The 20,346-nt window shown below is 40.8% G+C and overlaps 1 protein-coding gene across 1 annotated transcript in view; it reads left to right on the top strand.

Moving 5' to 3' along the window:
* ANKRD42 (ankyrin repeat domain 42) overlaps positions 1-20,346 on the top strand; it is a 179,320-nt gene that overhangs the window by 82,662 nt on the left and 76,312 nt on the right. Inside the window, exon 12 of the mRNA XM_070272148.1 lies at positions 7,270-7,450. Coding sequence (XP_070128249.1) covers positions 7,270-7,447 — 178 coding nt within the window. The 3' untranslated portion in view covers positions 7,448-7,450. The remainder of the gene's footprint in view (positions 1-7,269; positions 7,451-20,346) is intronic.

The raw sequence follows: 20,346 nt of genomic DNA, 5'->3' as shown, positions 1-20,346 counted from the left end.
TCAACTGAGGAGTTGCACAATCAGATGAGCAATTTGGAGAGATCTCTGTGGTTGCAGGGTAGACAATGAATGTAGGGGAGAGGGAGAGATTAGTTATAGGGCTGTTATACTCTCTGGAGCCGGTTACATGTGATTGCTGGTGAAGGCTCACACCTGATCCCCTCTCTCCTCCTAATTAGCTGAAACCCAGCCCTCTGTTCTGGAATAGATAAGCTCTACTGTCCCTTTCATTTAAATAATGCCAGGAGCCCAGGAGGGGAAAGGACACAGCATTTGTGTGATTGACCATGCGTTGGTCCTTCATGTGAGTCACTGGGGGAGACTCACCAGTCTTTGCTGCCACCTGATTCTCTCCATCCTGTGTAGAAAGAGCATTGCCACAGACTGCTCATGTCTGAACACATTTTGTTGGACCAGGGAGGGGAGCATCCACTGAGTTGAACCATTTAAAGGTCAGCACTCACATGGGGTTGGTTTTTTGGGATCCTCTTTCATCCAGAAGGGTTGGGTTTCTCCTCCTCAGGGAACACCACGGTCATCTCTGCCTCTCTTGTGCTCCTTGAGCATCTTGTTCCATGCTGTGTAAAGGTGAGACAGGCCAAGGGCTGCTTTTACTTCCCCAGCCTGGGAAGCCAGGACCCATTCTACTGCGGCCAGGCTCACAGAGGCCCTCTTGCTCTGGCTCCTGTGCACACAGGCTCTTTTGTTTGTGCTTTTTCTGCATTGATCTGTCCTCCTATCTGAGCTGTAAGACCTGGGATTCTCATGTGAGCTGACAGGGAAGGGGCAAAGGAAGCCACTTAGTTGGCTTGGAAACCATGATCCAGGCCTGTAGACAAAGGAGTGCTCCACATGGCCTAGTCTGTGTTGGTGTTTGGGGCCGCGTAGGAGTAAAGGGTGTTCTTTTGCCAGAGCTTTCCCGACACTTATATTTCCCTCAGGAACTTTGCAGGTTGGTAGGGGGATAGGGCACTGTGTCCAGCCATCTGCCTTGCAAACCCTTCTATTCCTAATGCTTTGATAGGTCCTTAAAAGTACACACCTTTTCTCATTTATTCCTTACAACACATCTGTAACTAAGTATTCTCAATCTCATTTCACAGATGAGAGAACTGAGCCTTGGAGAAGTTAAATAACTCACTCAGAGCCTTATAGCTAATTACTGTCAGAACTGGGCTCAAGGTCCAGGTCTCTCAGACCCTCTTAACCAAAGCCAGCAAATGAAATAACTGTAAAGCAAAACATTCCCAAGGAGCTGTTTGGGAAGTTATTCCTAACAAGATAGTACCCTGGCTGTCCTTTTAATATTTTTATCTTCTTCTGGTAAAAACAATGCAGATTTATAATTTCAACGGCAAGAGCTGTTCCCAAATGAAAATAGCCATGACATCTTTTTATACAAATTTATATATGCATCCCTCATGAACTGATATGTTTTTACCAGCCTCCAGATCATGGAGTCAAGTGGTTTTAGGTAAATTGTTTTTGGCAATACTTGCTTTTGAAATAAATGCATTATTACTATTTTTTAAATCTTTTGCTAAATTCCTTTGTGAAAGCAAAGATTCACTTCACTGAATTTTCCTGCAGAGGTGTTCGCTGTTTCTGCAGTTGCAGCCTCCAGAGTACCCCAGAGTACAGTCACCACGTAGTCTTCCAGCTGAAGTGAAAAGAAAAGTAAAAATAGTTCCGCTATCCCAATAAAACAATTATTTACATATTTTGGTGTATTTATTAATAGTCTTTTTTCTTATGAATCCTTTTATTTACAGTACAGTTGTAATAAATAACAATGTATATACAATTCTACAGTTTACTTTTAAAAAACTTGATATTACCTATTTATTAACTGTTCAATATAAATTGTATAATATTGCCATTTTCTCATGTGAGTACAGAGACTTTAAAATCATTATATTAGACAGTGTAGATTAAAATTTTAAAACCAATCCCTTTTGTTGGCCATTGAGCCTTCTTTCATAAACAATATAAAATATTTTCGTTCTTTAAGATAAACTTCCAGACTTGACTTTATTGGATTGGAGTATGAACGTTATTGCTCTTTATGTATTTTACCAAATTGTTTTATAAATAAGTTGTCCAAATTTATCCTGGCATTGGTACTTTTGAATGAACCAGTTGCCCTGTACCCTCACTAGCACCAGATATTACCATGACAAAAATCTTTTTTTCTATACTAATTTTACATATAAACTGGCACCTCATAATCATTTTTAGTCTTTATTTCTTTGGTTATTAATGAGATTGATTGTCTAGATGTTTGTTCATGAGTTCTAAATCCTTTTGCATGAATTTTGAGTTCATACCCTTCGTCCAGTTCTTAATTGAGATCCTAATTTTTTAAAAATTATACATGCAGTGTATGGTATAGAATTTTTTTCCACCTCTGTACTAGATTGATAGTAATCCTTCCTCTAATATATGCTGCGAATATTTTTTCATGTTCTGTCATTTTTTTTCTTTCTATATTGACTCTTTAGTAGTATGTACCACTTTAAAAGAAATGTTTACAAATGGAATATTTCAAGGAGGATAGCTGGCTCCAAAAAATCATGTCACAAAAATTGGGATGGAAGGGACCGTATAGTTTGATCTGGGTAAGACTTGGAGGACAGGACTGAGTTCCTCACTTACATGAAGGGCTGCTGTGTTAAAGAGGGATCCAGCTCACCCTGCACAGTTCAAGAAAGCATAGCCAGGGTAAATGATGGGAAGTTGCAGAGAGTAAATAATAAGTGCTGTTTATTGATTATGTTCTTATTCCAGGCTATGTGTCAGGAATTCATTAATCCTCACCACTTTAAGGGAAGAATTATTACACCTCTTTTCCAATGAGCTTGAGGGAGCTGCCCAAGGTCACATGGACAACCAGTGGCAGAGCAGGGCTTGAGCCCAGACTCAAGACAGACCCCAGAGCCCAGGCTCTTTCTGTGGACTGTGTGTTGGGGGCTGGTCACTTCCTCCATCAGGGCCTCAGTTCCTCATTGTAACATAAGGGTTGAAGCAGAGGTCCTCTAGGATCCTTTCCAACTTGAGTGGGTAAAGGAGGAAATGCTGGGGGGCTCCTCACAGTCTCTCACCAATCCCGGTGGTCCAAAGGGAAGATCAGAAGAAGAAGGAGCCCTCTGCATCTCTATTTAAATGCTCTTTCTACTAAGGAAACAAGGCCTCTGGATCTCTAGTAAACATTCTTTCTGCTAAGGAATGCTCCTTTTCTTTTCAAGTGTTCCCCTTCAGCTTCTCCCAAACTCTGAGATGTTTGCCATAAAAGGGAAAACCCTATTCAGTACATGAAATATGTTATCTGAGTGAGGGGTCCTGTCTTTAGGTCATATGAAACATTAGAATTGCCTTTAAACACAGGGAACCCAATCCTGCAAATGTTCATGGATTCTGGAGTTGTTCAAGTAAATTTGATGCTTCTAGTAGGAAAAGTGTGGTGTAGTTTTTATGCACATGCTTAATTAAAAACAAATGGACAGGGGCTGGCCCTGTGGCCGAGTGGTTAAGTTTGCACGCTCCGCTTCGGTGGCCCAGGGTTCCACTGGTTCCGATCCTGGGCGCGGACATGGCACCACTCATCAGGCCACTTTGAGGCAGCATCCCACATGCCACAACGAGAAGGACCCACAACTAAAATATACAATTATGTACTGGGGGAATTTGGGGAGAAAAAGCAGGAAAAAAAAAAGATTGGCAACAGTTGTTAGCTCAGGTGCCAATCTTTAAAACAAAAACAAAAATAAAAAAAAAAACCCCAAATGAACAATCAAAAACCAGCTCTAAATGTGGGATAAGGATGGAAGGGGAAATACAATCTGTGCAGGACATTTCTAAGCTGGAGCACAGAGGGGCAGTAAGAGAGAAATTGCTTAAATCTCTGAATGTGCTTCGGTTTTCTTACCTACACCATGGGGATAATACATCCTTCATTGATTCTGAGACACATTTTCTTTTTAATTTTATTGGCTCTGAAGTTGAGATATATAGATTAAATGGTGGGGATTTTTCTTTCTTGGTGGAATATAAATCAGTGATACTTATAACTGAAAGTGTCTTACACAGGGTTGCATGAATTTTGTGAGATAATATATATGCATTCACACAGAGGGTGAGGTACGTAATAAGTATTGAATACATTATATTTGTTTTATAATTTACATATTTTATTTATTCTTACAAACAAAACATATTTATATTTTATATATATTTAATTTATTAAGTATAGTATACATTTTATTATATATTTTATTATATATTTATATATAATAAATTTATAATTTATTATATTTATTTTATTAATATAATAGATTTTGCTGCTTTTCTACAAAAAAGTAGTGAAAAAAAGAAAGGCAATTGCTAGCAGTGCTTATAGAAATAAAAAGAAAATAAGAAAGTGGTGATTTTTAGCTATAAAACACAAGTTTTATGAAGAAAATTATAAGCAAAGGTGATATTTGTAGCTTGAAGATTGAAAAGATTTTGAGTGTATTCCTCATTCTTTCCAAATTCCACTAAAAAAATCCAGCTGGAATTATCCTTGGAAATAAATTGTATTTGCAGATTAATTTGGGGAGAATTGACATCTTTATAATATTTAGCCTTCCAATTCAGATTACGGTGTGTCTAGAGCTCCTTCTATGTCATTCAGTAAGTTTTATTTAATTGATTAATTTATTTCTGAGGAAGATTGTCCCTGAGCTAACATTTGTGCCCATCTTCCTCTATTTTATGTGGGATGCTGCCAAAGCATAGCCTGACAAGCGGTCCTAGGCCTGCACCTGGGATCCAAACCTGCAAACCCTGGGCCACTGAAGCTGAGCACACGAACTTAACCACTCTGCCACCGGGACAGCCCCTGTTTTTTTTTTTAAAGTAATTTCTGTCTTCTACTTTTTTTGAGTTTATCTCCCTCCATCTATCTTCTACTTTTTTTTTTAATAAATGCATTTGAGGCTATAGATGTTTTTTCTGATACTGTGTTGACAGTTTTCTACAAGTTTTGATAGCTAGTACTTTCATTGTTTGCTTCTAAAATAGTTTGTAATTTTGCTTTTTTTCTCTTTAACCTAAGAGTAATGTAGAAGGATCTTCTAAAAATTTCAACTCAACATATTTTTCCTCATTCTATTGTTATTAATATTTAATCTTATTTATTTCAGGGTCTTTTGTTGTTTCTTTTCTTAGGGAGTGTCTTCTCACATCTCCCTGAGGAGAATAATTAAACAATGTAAAGTTTTCTTCTGCTTGCTCTGTAGGTGTTACTTCTTCTTGGTTAAATTAGTCCTAATCTTCACCAGTGTTGCTTTCCTCAAATATTGGTGATTCTTGATTAGTGCCCATTTTTATATATGAACATTTGTGTTTGAGGGTCTCTGAATGCAGATTACATTTTCAGCTTTTGTGACTGTGACAGGAGAGAGGCAGGATGTGCTGCTCATGGGCGCATGCCGGGAGCTCGCATCCCAGGGGGCCTGGCCTGTCACATCGCACTCGCTCTCACTGGGCAAATCCTGCTCTACCTCTTAGAAGAAGCAAGGAGTGTGGCAGGACCCACAGAACCAGCTCCTGCTATGGAAGCCCTTGAACTAAGCACCCTGAGAAGTGCCTAAGGTCTTTTCTACCCCTTATATATTTTAACTCCAAGCTTGGCACCCTCCTGGAACTATCCCTAATAGTCTTTTCTTGTCATATTTTGGGCTATGGTTATATCATCAATATGATCCCACTTGTTTTCTGTCTTTCAGGGATTCCCCAAAAGTCCTGATTTGCTCGTGGGTAATCTTTATTATTTTCAGTGTTGTTGTTAGTATCAAAGTATCTATCTATCTATCTATCTATCTATCTATCTATCTATCATATATCTATCTATCTATCTCTTACTGTGATAGGTGGAATAATGGCCCCCAAAGATATCCATATCCTAACCTCTGGAACCTGTGAATATGTTACCTTACATGGCAAAAGGGATTTTGCGTATGTGATTAAATGAAGAATCTTGAGACAGGGAGATTATCCTGGATTATCCAGGTGGGCCCTTCCCTTGCAAGGGAAGAGGGAGGCAGGAAAGTCAGAGTCAGAGAAAGCAGAGATTGGAGTGATGCAATTCTGGCTTTGACAATGAAAGGGGACTGTGAGCCCAGGAATGTGAGTGGCCTCTAGGAACTGGAAAGGGCAAGGAAATGGATTATCCCCTAGAGACTCCAGAGGAACGTAGCCCTTAACTGCAGCCCAGTAAGACTCATTTTGGACTTCTGACCTCCAGGACTGTAAGATAATAAATGTGTGTTGCTTTAAGTCATTAAGTTTGTGGTAATTTGTTACAGCAGCAAAAGGAAGCTAATACACTTAACTATATTTACGCTTTTAATCCTCAAAACAACTCATTTTAAAAATGAGGAAACTGAGGCTCAGAGATGTTAAATGTCTTGCCCAAGGTCACACAGTTGGTAGATGGTAGAGCTGAGATTTGAACCTAGGTAGTCTGGCTCCCGTGTCTGTGTGCTTAACCAATGTACTACACTGTCTCTCATGTTAATGTTTTTATTAAACATTTATTATTTTGTTTGTTATTTTTTTCAAAATATCCTTCCTACAGTTTTATAAGATTTTAAAGGGGAGGTAAATGTGTGTGCTCTTCTATCCCTTTTGGTGTATCCCTCATGAATGCCAAGATTCTACTGTAGAGACTACTATAGTATAGTGGTTACGACTGGGGCTAAACCAGTGCTTGTGTTGTTACTTACTAGCTGAGTGATGCTGTGACAGTTGTTTATTACAGCTTCAGTGTTCTGACTTGTAAATGGGGATAATAATAGTATTTATAGGGATTGTTTTAAACTGAATAATGCATATAAAACATTTGTACACACAGAGTAAGAAGGTACTATTTATTGAGCTGTTATATAGCTGATAATAATAGTAGCATTATTAGAACTAATAATGTCACATTACTAGAATTATTTTTATTTATCACTATGCATATTTCATATCCTAGAGCTCACACAGCAGGAGGGGGTGAGAGGCTCATTTAACTTAATGTCCTTTCCTAGGCTTCTGGAATATTGGTGGTGCCAGACCTGGGTCCTGTTATTTAATGAGAAGAAAGCTGGCGGCAGCCTCACACAGGTGCCCTTTCCTGAGGTTTAAAGCAGAGACAAAAGATACTCATCCAAAGAAAAAGATTAGATTAAGCAATTCACCAGTTCACGGAGTTCTTTCAACTGTTGTGTCCTTTTCCTTTCCAAGGAGCTCCTGTCCCCATCTGCCTTCTACAGGCAGCGCCTGGGTAGGCCAGCCTCTGAGTCTGCTGAATTCTCCGTTGTGGGAGACCCTGCCCAGGACCTGGGATGCCGCTGGGAGTGAAGGTGGAGGGCTGTTGGCTGATGTACCTGCAGTTCATTTCCCTTCTCCTTCTGGTCCTTGAGAGGTAAGAGAGAGAGGCAGAGGTGACTTTTGATGTCAGAGTTGTCCCATCTGCCTGCCTCCTTCCCTGTACTCCCATTCTGCTCACCCCCCAACCCTCCCAGCATAAGCAGCAGCAGAAGGGATGTGATTGGCAGCTGGGAGGGAGCAGCAGTCAGAACTGTGAACAGCCTCAGGCTCATCTTCCAGAGCATCCGGTCTGGAAGCTGCGGGGGAGGGGAGGCTTCTGCTTAAAAAAAAATTGTGTATTTTATTATAAACATATTGCATGTTTGGAAATAAAAAAGTACGGAAATCCATAGAGTTTGGAATGAAATTATTCTCTAATACTATGTCCTAAAGATAATCGCTGCTAATAGTTCAGTGTATTTCCTTTCCATTGTGCTGCAACTGGCTTTTCTCACTTATTATTACATCTCAGACATCTTTCCAGGTCAGTACATATAGATCTACTTCGTTCTTCTTGGTAACTGAATAGTGTTACATGGTATAGGTAGAACATTATCCTTTTAACTGGTGTTCCTATTAATGGATACTTAGGTTGTATTCAAAATTTTTTTTTTTTGCTATTATAAGCAAAGCTGCACCAAACACTTATAGATATTTCTCAGTGCACACATGTGATAATGTCTGTAGGAAGAATTCTTAGAAGTAAAATAGCTGAGTCAAAGAAGTTTCCACGTTTAAATGTTGAAATATATTGTTGTATTGCCCTTGAAAAAGTTTCACTAATTTGCATACTCTCATGAGGGTGTTCCTTAACTTTCAGTAACCCTTACCAGCATGCAATATGTGAATTGTTGAATCAATAGCTCCTGAGGTCTCCAGAGATTTGGACGATACTCATTAGCTCTTTCAGTGCAGGTGAACTCCTTTCTGTGTGCCTTGTTCAGATACTATGGTAGGCATAGGGTATTCAAAGATGTCTAAAGGTTGAATAACACTCCATACCCATATTGGAAGCGTTCACAAAAATTAAAAGATAATGTGCCAAATATCAGGAAGTAAATAAAGTACTGAGAAAGCATGAAGGAGGAAGTAACTGCCTCTTTCTGGGGCCTTTGGGACAGGCTTCTCAGAGGAAGTGGGCCTTGAAAGATGAGTAGGAGTTCTCCTGGCAAAGAAGTGGGGAAGGGCATTCTAGGTAGAAGGACTAGCATAAGCAAAGTCCTAGATGTGGGGAAGTTCATGTGTTGTCTGGAGAATGGTTCCTTTGATCAGTAGGATGATTGGGAGGAGTGGTGAGAAATCAATCAGGAGAGATGGACCACATTGTGAAGGATCTTGAATGCTACAAGAAGGGGGACATGTTCAGATCAGGTGAGAAAGAGCTGGAGGGTAGAAGGCCTGGAGCACAGGAAAGTGAGTTCAGGAGGAGGTCATAAAGCATGGGATCAAGGTGACTGTGCTTTGGACAGAGAGGAGACAGCAGGGGGTATGGGAATACTTGGGCACATGCCTTTGGTATCTCAGACTCAGCCTAGACTGGTCAGAATTGGGCCCAGAGGCTGTTATCTGGGGCAAATTTATTATACTGGATGGCTAATAAAACTATTGATTTGATTTTGTTTTGCAATAAGAAATTCCTCTGCTGGGAGAAATGTCAAATGTGATGTGTCTGAGGGGAATGAGCAATAGAACTGCTTAACTTAGTTCAACTGAAAACTGCTGTCTCAGGACCAGGGCTGCTCATGCTCTGTACTGGGCCAAGGTGAGGCCTTTATTGGGCTGTAATTCTCTTCTTGATTAGAAGCCCTGACACTGACCTAAGCTAGAGAGATTGGAGAGGATGCAAGCGAGAAAACCAAAGGTGAGAGCAATGGCCTTGTGAAAGTCAAAACCAGGAGTTAGCGTGGACACATAGTCATTTACTCCTCAAAACTGTATTAGAATTTACTCTGTTCCAAGCATGGTGCTGGCCACTGGAGACACAAAGTCTCTGTCACCTAGAGACCTGGTCTAGGACTAGAGTCAAAAGAGCTTGCAAATGGGTTGGTTTGGCATGGTCTGATCTCGTCTTAAATAAAATGATAGAGTTTGCAATGTTTGTCCTTGGAATCCTCTTCTCATCTCCTTTTCTCCATCTGATCCTGCCTCAGGCTTCTCCAGGATGGTGAGGTGTGTCACATTCTTGTTGTCAGCTGACTGCCAGCTCATCCCCATTAAAGCATCAACGGATGATCAGAGCATTTCTAATAATAGCTTAGGGCATGATCCATCCTGAGCTTTGTTTTTCAATGTATGTGAGAGAAAGTCTGGGAAAAATATTTGGTCTAGGTTCTGGCTGGTCCCAGCCTGCTTGCTCACTAGCTTTGTGACTTTGGAAAAGCATTTAGCCTCTCTGAGCCTCTTTTTACTCACCTGAAAATGTGAGGCATCATGGCTCCTGCTCCGCCCTCCTCATGGATTGAAGGCTCAGTAGGATGTGAACGTGCTTTGAAAATTGTTGAATGTAATACAAAAGCAAGAGCCTCTAATGACTCCCTGTGCCCTCTGTTGCTTGGAGACGGAGACCTAGATTGTTATTGCAGAGTGCTCGTAATTCACAAGCTGCCCCTTTCCTTACCCCAACTCTCAAGGTAGTGAACATACCACACTTTGGTTTACTTCCTCCCATTCAAAGATGGCGGACTTTGGGGCTAATGGGCTTGAACTAATTTTCCCCAAGAAGATACCTGTGTGGGGCAAGGTGAGTGAGACTTAAAAAGAATTCCCTGAAGATTTCTATGTAGGTGGCAGGATAAGAGCAAATAGGTTTGGAGTATAGCAGGAGACATTACGTCAAACATTGGGAAGAATAAATCTGGTTTTAAGGGTAAGGAGAGACTGGACTGTGAGACCCTGAAACTTTCTAAGAACTGGGCATTGTCCCTTCGAGTCAACTGTGTGACTTTGAGCAAGTTACCAAGGTCACTTTCTTACCATTTACTAAGTTATCAAGGGTCTCTGGGTCTCTGTTGCTTCCTGGGGATTGTATTGAGGTAACATAAAGTGTATGCCAAAGTGTGAGCTGAATTGAATCTCCTTTTCTGGAACATATTCTGATATGGAGGAAAAAAGATGGAGGCAGCTCTTTTTGTATAATTTATGGGGCAGGAGGATAAGTTAGGTAACTAGAAAACTAAATCCTAGCATCCTGCAAAGACCTTATGGAGAATTCACATTGCAGATAGTATGAAAACTTGGTGAAAATCCAGTTAGTAATTCTAAACCAAATGTGAATGTTCAACTGCTGAAATACTACCATTTGTGCTCAGTTGGAGGAGATGCATGTAACCATCTTGAGCTTTTCCCTACAAAAATGTTTGGCAAAAAGAAAATTTTGCTTAATTAGCCAGGACAAAGGCAACTAGTAAGGAGTTAAAGAAGTCTGGCTTAAATATGAGAAGGCTGAGTTTACTTGCCACTGATGAGCAAACCTTCATGGAAGGGAAATGAAGGTATCGACTGATCATTCACATCAACGAGGGGGCTCCTGTCCTGTCTCCCATCAGGAGTGTTGGTGCTGAGACCTTCCCAAATCAGAGCCATTAAATGACATAATAGAGGACATGATCATGAAAAATGATGATGGTGATGGGAGCCGCCCTTCTTTGGAAATGTGCCATGTGCCATTCCCTGTGCTAAGTGCTTCACATGGATTATCTCACTGAATTCTCCTTACCATGTGATGATGATTATTCTAACTTTAGAGATGCAGAAACTGAGGTTAGTGAATGTAAATACCTCACCCATGGTTGTCCCTCTAAGAAATGAGCAAACCCTGGGCAGTGTCACCCAAGATCCAACAAGTAAATATATTGTGTCTTAATTTAAATTGTTTTCTAGATCCTACTCTAATCATTGCTATAAGTTATAAGATATTTAAATTAAATTGAAGCAGTGTGCTGAGATTTCCTTTATTTGAATGCTGCCAGATGGCTGAGTTTTAAACTTCCTTGAAAAGACTCTGAGCTTTCAAATCAAGGCATCTTATTGCTTGCAAGATACCATACTGCTAATTTTTAGAACAATCTCACAAGCTAGGTACTATTATCCCATTAACAGATGAAGAAATTGAGTCTCGGATAATTTAAGTCAGTGTTCCTCAAACTTTAGTGTATCTGGGGATATTGTTAAAACCAGATTCTGACTCAGTAGGTCTGGCATGGAGTTTGAGATTCTGCATTTCCAACAAACTCCCAGGTATTGCTAAGGCTGCTGGTCTGGGGACCATACTTTGAGAAGCAAGGATCACATAGCACAAAAGAATGAGATCCTTAAAGCCTAGTCTCTTAACACTATCTGGTGGCTTCTAAGGTGTAGTATTGGGCGTACTGAAATTACATGGTTGCCCTTTGTCTGCTGGGATAGTCAGCTGGACAGGAATCTAGAATCGAATCTGGTTCTGACAGCTCTACCTCTTGGTCATGCACTATCCCCTCTCTGAGCCTCAGTTCCACTCTATATACAAAGCTGGGGGTAAATTACATGACTTCTAAGATCTCTGAATGCCAGGGCAAATCAGGAGGAGAGGTACCCAGGATGCAGGCTGGACCCCTGAATGGAAAGATGTTTCCATGAGATGGGAAGGTTGAAAGGAGTCACCTTAGAATACAGATCATTTCTGAGAGCATCCTGCCCAGGATCAGTAGAGAAAACATTTTATACATGAGAAAGAGAAATGATTAATGCCTCTCAGTGTGTTGATCTTCTAAGGGACTGTGATTTAGCACCAGAAACCTGGGGAGCTGGAAGTCAGACTCTGCAGGCTGTCCTTTAAACAGTAGAGAGGGAACAGCCACTGGATGTCTGTCACTTTGTGTGTCACAGGCTGTCCTGGGCTTTCAGCCCTGTTTGGGAAGGTGGAGATTTCCTTCTGACCCACCATCCTTGAGCTGGGTGCCTCATGTTACGTTCAGGAGCACCAAGGTAGATGGGACTGTTTGCTGAGGTATACAGACAGTGCTCAAGTTTTCAAAACTCTGGTGGAGAGAAAGGTGGTGTTTTTGAGGAACTGATAATGACCCAAACAGAGAAATTTCCTGTCTGATTTATTCCTCACCAGGGTTACCTGGGAAGGTAGAGTTGACTTTCTGGGACTGAAGCCAGATGGGGAAAGTGCATTTGTTTATCTTTTTTGGAGAAATGTCTGTTTAAGTCTTACTTATTTTTGAATGAGGTTATTTTGAGTTGTAGGAGTTCTTTATATATTATGGCTATTAATCACTTATGAGATATATGATTTACAAGTATTTTCTCCCATCCCATTGGTCGCTCTTTTTCTATCGATTGTGTCCTTTGCTGCACAGAGGTTTTTAATTTTAATGTAGTCCAATTTATCTCTTTTTTACTTTTGTTGCCTATGCTTTTGGTGTCATTTGCAAAAAATCATTGCCAAATCCAATATCATAATGTTTTTCCCCTATGTTTTATTCTAAGACTTTTATAGTTTTAGGTGTTACATTTAGATCTCTGATCCATTTTGAGTTAACTTCTTTTGCATGTAAATAGCGGTTACCTCGAGGGCTGGCCCCGTGGTGGAGTGGCTGGGTTTGCGAGCTCCGCTTCGGTGGCCTGGAGTTTCACTGGTTCGAATCCTGGGCGCGGACATGGCGCTGCTGGTCAGCTGTGCTGGGGCTGCATCCCTCGTGCCACAGCTGGAAGCACCTAAAACTAGAGGTGCACGGCTGTGTACCAGGGGGGCCTTGGGGAGAAAAAGGAAGAATAAAATCTTAAAAAAAAAATACCAGTTATCTCAATGCCATTTGTTAAAAAGATTGCCTTTCCACCCATTGAATGGTCTTGGCATCTTGCTGAAAATTTCTGGACTCTCTTTTCTATTCCATTGGTCTATATGTCTGTCTTTATGCCAGTACCACACTGTTTTGATTACTATAACTTTGTAATAAGTTTTGAAATCAAGAAATATGAGACCTCTAACTTTGTTCTTTCTTCAGATGGTTTTGGCTGTTCCGGGTCCCTTGAGATTCCATATGAATTTTAGGATGGAGCTTTCTATTTCATTAAAAATATGTCATTGGGATGTTAATAGGGGTTGCGTTAAATTTATAGATTGTGAGGTGAGCCTGGTGGCATAGTGGTTAAGTTCACGCACTCCACTTTTGCAGATCCTGGGTGCGGACCTGCACACTACTTATCAAGCCATGCGGTGGTGGGTATCCCACATGTAATATAGAAGAAGATAGGCACAGATGTTAGCTCAGGGCCAGTCTTCCTCAGTGAAAAAGAGGAAGATTGACGGTGGATCTTAGCTCAGGGCTAATCTTCCTCACCAAATATAAATAAATAAATAAATAAATAAATAAATAAATAAATAAATAAAATTTAAAAAAACCTCTATAGATTGCTTTGGATAGTATTCACATCTTAACAGTAATGTCTTCCAATCCCTAAACACAGGCTGTCTTTCCGTTTATTTCTGTCATCTTACATCTGTTTCAGCATGGTTTTGTTGTTTTCAATGTACAACTCTTTCACCTCTCTCACTGTTTTAAAGGTATTATTTAATCTTTATAACAACCTTAAGAGGTGGGTACTGTTTTGATCTCCATTTATAAATGAGAATACTGAAGTACAGATGTTAAGTAACTTGCCTATGGGCGAATGACTAGTAGGTGGAGTGACCAGGATTCAAACCTTGGCAATCTGGACACAGGTTCTGTGCTCTTAAATGCTTTCCTATATTATTTAGACAATTTTGCGAAACCTGCGGAGGGAGATGACAAGAAGAAGTGAAGCCAGTTCAATTCTAGACTCCAGGAAGGTTCAGGAATTCGAAGTACCAGATGCCTCACAAGGTAGAGGTGAGGGATGGGGCTAAAAACAGGATTATATGAGGAGAAGGAAAACGACCAGATTCTCTTTTGCACCTTAATCAACCAGGCAATCGCCTCTCACATCCCAGCAGGCTGGGGGAAGTAGTCTATTCTTTGGAAAAATTGAATCAGACAGGCTCTGCACTCAAGACTCTCAAGTAGAGGACAGGCATCTTACTGAAAGCAGTAGAATTCTGTACTCTGAATTCACTGTACTCCGGCAAATAACCAAGTAAAGCAGAGTAGTTCAGGACCTTGTCTTCAGGTCACATTGATGTGTATTGTGGGATAAATGTAAAGCAATGAAGATATTAATATGTGCATATCATATAGTCCATTTGCTTGAAGGGACACATGGGCTGTAATGGGTACAGTGACGTCTGCATACATTATTGAAAGGTGGACTTTAAAGGGTTTATAAGGACATGTAAAGTTTGTAGGAGTGGGTAGCAGTACAACCTACTTCCTTGTCCTCTACAGAACAAAGTGGCCATAGCAGTTTCCTTAGACTGATTTTTGTTCTCTTGCTCTCTACCTTACTATGGTTGCTCTGGTACTCCCTGGAGCAAAGATCCTGGAACACATGTAACTATTCTTATAAGATTCTGTCATTCCAAACAAGCCCCGGCTCTCTATTTGGAATTCTATTTAATAAATGACTCACAAAGGTGTAGTTAACGCTTGAAAAACAAACAAAAACTTTTGGGGATTATTTGAGCTCTCTCTTTGACAGTCGAGGCAAATGGAGCTGGGAAGATTCTCTTGATAAGAGAATTATTTGTTAACCTGTTGAGAAGGGAGATAAATCAAGTTGGGAAGATAATTTAAAAGCAGGCTGTGTTACTTGTTAGATTATTGTCACTCAGCTCCAAATCCAACGTTCTATACTCTGCTTTGTGATGCTGGTGCTCGATCTCTGCAGAACATTTTCTCCTTTGCTGGTTGGCATTTTGTTAGGTTCTGTCAATAGAGGGCACTACAGGGAAGTTGGAAAGCAGGAGGAAGGGAGAAATGACCTCCCTATTCCTGTTTGCTTGTTGTTCTTTTCATCCCAGCTGTAGCCCTTTACCCCAATGGTAGTGGTTGGTTCTAGCCCCCATCATCTTTTGGAACTCCCAGCATTGGCCTCATCTTGCTCCATCAATGGTATTAGCAACAGCCAGGTTTTGCCTCCCCCAGAGGTCTGAGCCTAGCTCCATGAAGCTTCTCCTTTAATCTCTCTCTTTGTCTTTCAGCCCTAGGGGTGGTAGCTTCTAACTGTGGTTACTATCTGTGGGTAACCTAAATGTTCCCCTTTTCCTCTTTCAACCTTCCAACATCTGTCTAACCAATTCCCTATATTAAATTCCCTGTGTTGAAATGCTCAGAGTAGTTTATGTTTTCCCAACCAGACCCAGACAGATACACAGAATGATGTAAAAATGGATCTGCAGAGATGACCTGATTTTCTCATCAGTTAGTTGAAAAGTGCTGTGTGATCCTTCTGGATGAAACTCCTCCTCCTATTCTTTTTTTGTTTTTTTTGAGTAAGATTAGCCTTGGGCTAACATCAGCCACCAATCCCTCCTATTTTTGCTGAAGAAAATTGGTTCTGAGCTAACATCTGTGTGCATCTTCCTCTACTTTATTTGTGGGATGCCTGCCACAGCATGGCTTGATAAGTGGTGCATAGGTCTGCACCTGGGATCTGAACCTGCGAATGCCAGGCCACCAAAGCGAAACATGTGAACTTAACTGCTATGTTGCTGGGCCGGCCCCTCCTCTTCCTATTCTTGATAGATAACACATAATTTGGGAAACTTTAGAATATACAGTCTTTCAGAAAGGCCAGATGGTACCTAATCTGAGACAAAACAGTAGTAAGTAGAGACTTTGACCCTATTCCCTTACTGCTCACCTTTGGAATCTGGCCACTGAAATCTGAGGGAATGCAATTCCTTCCACATAGTTCTGTACTCTGTTGCATGTGATAAAAACCCAGTTCAAATTAGAGTAAGCCAAAAAGAGACAATATATTGTTCACGTCCTGGAAAATCGAAGAGCAGAGCGAGCTTCAGGTAATACTGGATTCAGGAGCTCAGACATATTAAGACAGTCTCTTCATATCTTGGTTTAGATTTTCTCTAATGGCTTAATTCTCAGGCAGGGTCATTCTGTCTGGTGGTAATGATGGCTATACAACTTGTTCTTAGAGTTTTATGTCATTCTTAGAACTCATGATTCCAAAGAAAAGTGAGACCTGATCCCCCATCTCTCATTTTCAAACGTCATAGACACTGAGCTTGTTTGTTATGCCTGGGCCACATGCCCTTTTGTGAACTAACTGCTGTGGCGAGAAGCAAAGGAAGGAACAATTGGCTGAGTCTGGTTATATGCCCATCTACCCCTAGGTTGGAGGACCAACAGATGCAAATAGAGGGAGAGGGTGAATCATGATGATAATACTACTTTTATTTATCTCATTTAATACACAAAGCTATCCTGCAATGGTCTGAATATTTGTGTCCTCCCAAAATTTAAATGTTGAAACCCAATGCCCAATGTGATGGAATTTGGAGGTGGGGACTTTGGGAGTTGCTTAAATCATGAGAATGGAGCCCTATGAATGGTATTAAAGCTTTTATAAAAGAGACCCCAGAGGGCTCCCTAGCCCTTCCACCATGTGAGGACACAGCAAGAAGGTGCTGTCTATGAACCAGAAAGTGGGCTTTTACCAGACGCCAAATCCACTATTGCCTTGGTCTTGGACTTCCCAGACTCCAGAACTGTGAGAAATACGCATTTGTTGTCTATAAGCCACTCAGTTTATAGTTTTTCGTTAGAGCAGCCTGAATGGACTATGACACTACCTATGGGGTAGACATTATAAATATGCTTTAACCCATTAAGAAATAGGCTCATGGGAGTTAAGATGCTCACCCAAAGTGATTCAGCTTGTGAGTGGGATTCAAGTGCAGGTCTGATAACTCCAAAGCCCCTGCTGTTTTCATTTTGATACACTGCTTGTCTTATAAAACCATATCCAAGAGAGGGGCCACGGGTCACATTGGAGAAGTCGTATTTGTTTTTAGGTCCTGGAGGGTTGACTTTGGATCTAGAGACAGAAGACAGAGTCAAACGGAATAGAGAAATGAGGAGTAAAGATAGGAATGAGATGTGGAAGTCCAGGGCTTTAGCTGTGAAATTGGTTGGGATGCCCAGAACTCTGATCAAAGACTCGTGGTGTAAAGGGCTTGTCATCTTCCAGGTGCCACTTGCTCAAGAGGTACTGGCAAGTTTCTTGGCTGAGGGTGAGCTGTTGCCTCTTGGTTCTAGATGAAGTTGCAGCTTTTCTTGACTTAATTCCATTAGCTCTGGCACCATTTAGTCCCAAGGTTCCTACATGGAGCTCTTGTCTTCAGCAGTGGCTTTTCTCCCTCTGACTCTTCCTGTCCTTATCCTTCATCTGAGCATCAGAATGAAGTACAATCATCTTGGAAAGATGGCTATGTTCCTTCCTGAGATGTATACAGGGTAATCACCAGAGACATGCACTCCATCTCTCCTGGGCAGAGCAGACCTTTTTGGATAGACTCACTCAGCCTGATTTTCCAGTCACTGCAACAGGCTCAGGGATAAGTTTGATATGAATAAGCTCTGATTCAGAGAAAAGAATACACAGGTGTAAAACCTATGCATCATTTAATCATTTAACCAACAAGTATTAATTGAGTCCCTAGCATGTACTCAGTAGTGTGCTAGGCCCTAGATGGGTGGGGAGAGAAAGCAGAAAGAATAAAAAATCAGAAGACTAGTCCATGCCAACAAGAGCCTTTCTACCTAGATGAAGATTTCAGTACAAGAAAAACTGAGAGAATATTTGAGGTTGAGATGATCACATTTAATGGCTGAGGTGCTCATTCATTGGACAAATCTTTGTTAGATGTCTCCTATATGCCAGGCACTATACCAGGCACTGGAACCAAACAAGCACAATTATTTTCCTTAAGGAGCGTAAGTCTGTCAAGAGATGTTTACAAACTAGTAAAAAGGCCATTGCGAATGTTTATGGGCTGTTTGCTAAGTGGTGGACACTGTACTAGGCTTTATTTTTGAACTGAGGATACAAAGATGAATAAAGATAAGAAATCTAATCCTTTAATAAGATCACATACTAATGGTGATGACAAGCATGTAAATGGATAATGTTTTCATGTGTGTATGAAGTGTGATCAATAGAAGTATGAACCAAGTACTATGGAAACACAGAAAAAGAAAGATGTAGCTCTGTATTGTACAAAGTGTGGGTGGCAAAGGTGGGCACGGCCAGGGAAGAAAGCAAACTTCGGATGTGATGATGGAGGAGTAGGCATCTGCCAGAGGGACCAGATATCACTAGCAGAGAGAGCAGCACGTAAACTGTCACTGCAATATGAAAAAGTCATGGGCTGTTTGGTCCCTGTGAGTAGCTGTCTAGATTTATGGTGAATAAGGTTAAGTGGTGGGAGATGAAGCTGGAGAGGCAGGCAGGGGCCAGATCATGAAGGGCCTGTAGGCCATGCTTTAGGGAGCTTGGATTTTATCTAGAAAGCAATGGAGAGTCACTGAAGCATTTTAAGGTGGGCAATGAGTTTAGTAGTTTTGAAACGTAAGAGGAGGATGACATTAGAGGGAAGGAGAACTGTTAGAGGGCCATTTTAATAGATCAAGTAAGAGACAGTGGTTTGGTAGCAGGCATGGGGATGAAGAGGAAGAAACTAAATCTAGAAATATGTAGGAGTTAGTATTTTCAGGACATGGGTATGTGGAGTGAGGGAACAGAAAGGATCTAGGAGATTCCATGTTTCTTACTTGGGGAGTTGGGTGCATGGTGCTGCCGTTCACTGAGATATGGGATATGGGAGATATGATGGTTAATTTGATGTGTCACCTCAGCTAGGCTGTGGTACCCAGTTGTTTGGTCAAACATCAGTCTGGATGTTGATGTGAAGATATTTTTTATATGTGATTAACGTTTAAATTGGTAGACTTTGAGTGCAGAAGATTGCCCTCCATAGTGCAGATGGGCCTCATTCAATCAATTGAAAGCCTTAGGAGAAAAGACAGGTCCCAGAGGAAGGAAGAATTCTGCCTCCAGAGGGACTTCAGTCTCAAGACTGTGACATTAACTCTTCCGTCCGTCTCCAGCCTGCCAGTATGTCCGGCGGATTTCAGACTTGCCAGTCCCCACAATCACATGAGCCAATTCCTTAAAATAAATCTCTCTTTCTCTCTCTATGCATCCTATTGGTTCTGTTTCTCTGGAGAATCTTGACTAATACAGGAGGATGTCTTTTTATTCGAGTTTTTGACTCAGAAATGCTTTTCTGAAGCAATGATTCAGGATTTCTAAAAGAGAAAATGAAAGCTTATTTTTGTTGTTTATGCCAGGGAATGTTGTGGTTCAATATCAATGTTGTTTCTTTATTCCTTTGAGTTGTTGGACAAGGTGCCTTCTAGGCTTCTGTTGTGTATTAGAGAAGGTGGGATGTACTTGTGTAATTCTCGCCAGTAATAAAATCCACCGCACACAATAGCTTCTAATTGTTTTACTGAAGCCAGAGTTGTTGTCTGGTGGTTTCTTTGGAAGTTATACAGGTGATCTGTACCTGGAAGGGAGTGTTGGAAATGCCTCTCAAAAATATGCATCATTTGACATAAGTGTCTAACAGGATACAAATTCAAGACTGTTGTTTTCCTCTTATTACGTCTATGGGAGAAATGGGTCCTTCAGTGGGTCATGGGAGGTGGAAGACTAGATTAGATTCTCCTACAAAACTATAATTGGAGAGATCTGGAACGGGGAGAAATTGACATCATTTCAAAAAGCTTTACTATTTCTTACTTCATTTTATTTTTCAAGAGCAAAGCTTTGGGATCAAGCAAAACTAGGTCCTCCACTTACTATCTTTATGACTTTGGGCAGGTAAATTTATTGCTTTGAGCTTCAGTTGCAATGTCTGTGAAACCTACTACTTGTGGTTTTTGCAAGGATTCACTGAGATGTTATTTATAAAGTGCCATGTCCAGGGCAGAGTTGGCAGTCAAGTTCTTTAAATTTAGT

The sequence above is a fragment of the Equus caballus genome, chromosome 7 (assembly GCF_041296265.1).
Source record: "Equus caballus isolate H_3958 breed thoroughbred chromosome 7, TB-T2T, whole genome shotgun sequence".
Lineage (NCBI taxonomy): Eukaryota > Metazoa > Chordata > Mammalia > Perissodactyla > Equidae > Equus > Equus caballus.
This window is presented reverse-complemented; position numbering and strand designations above follow the sequence as displayed.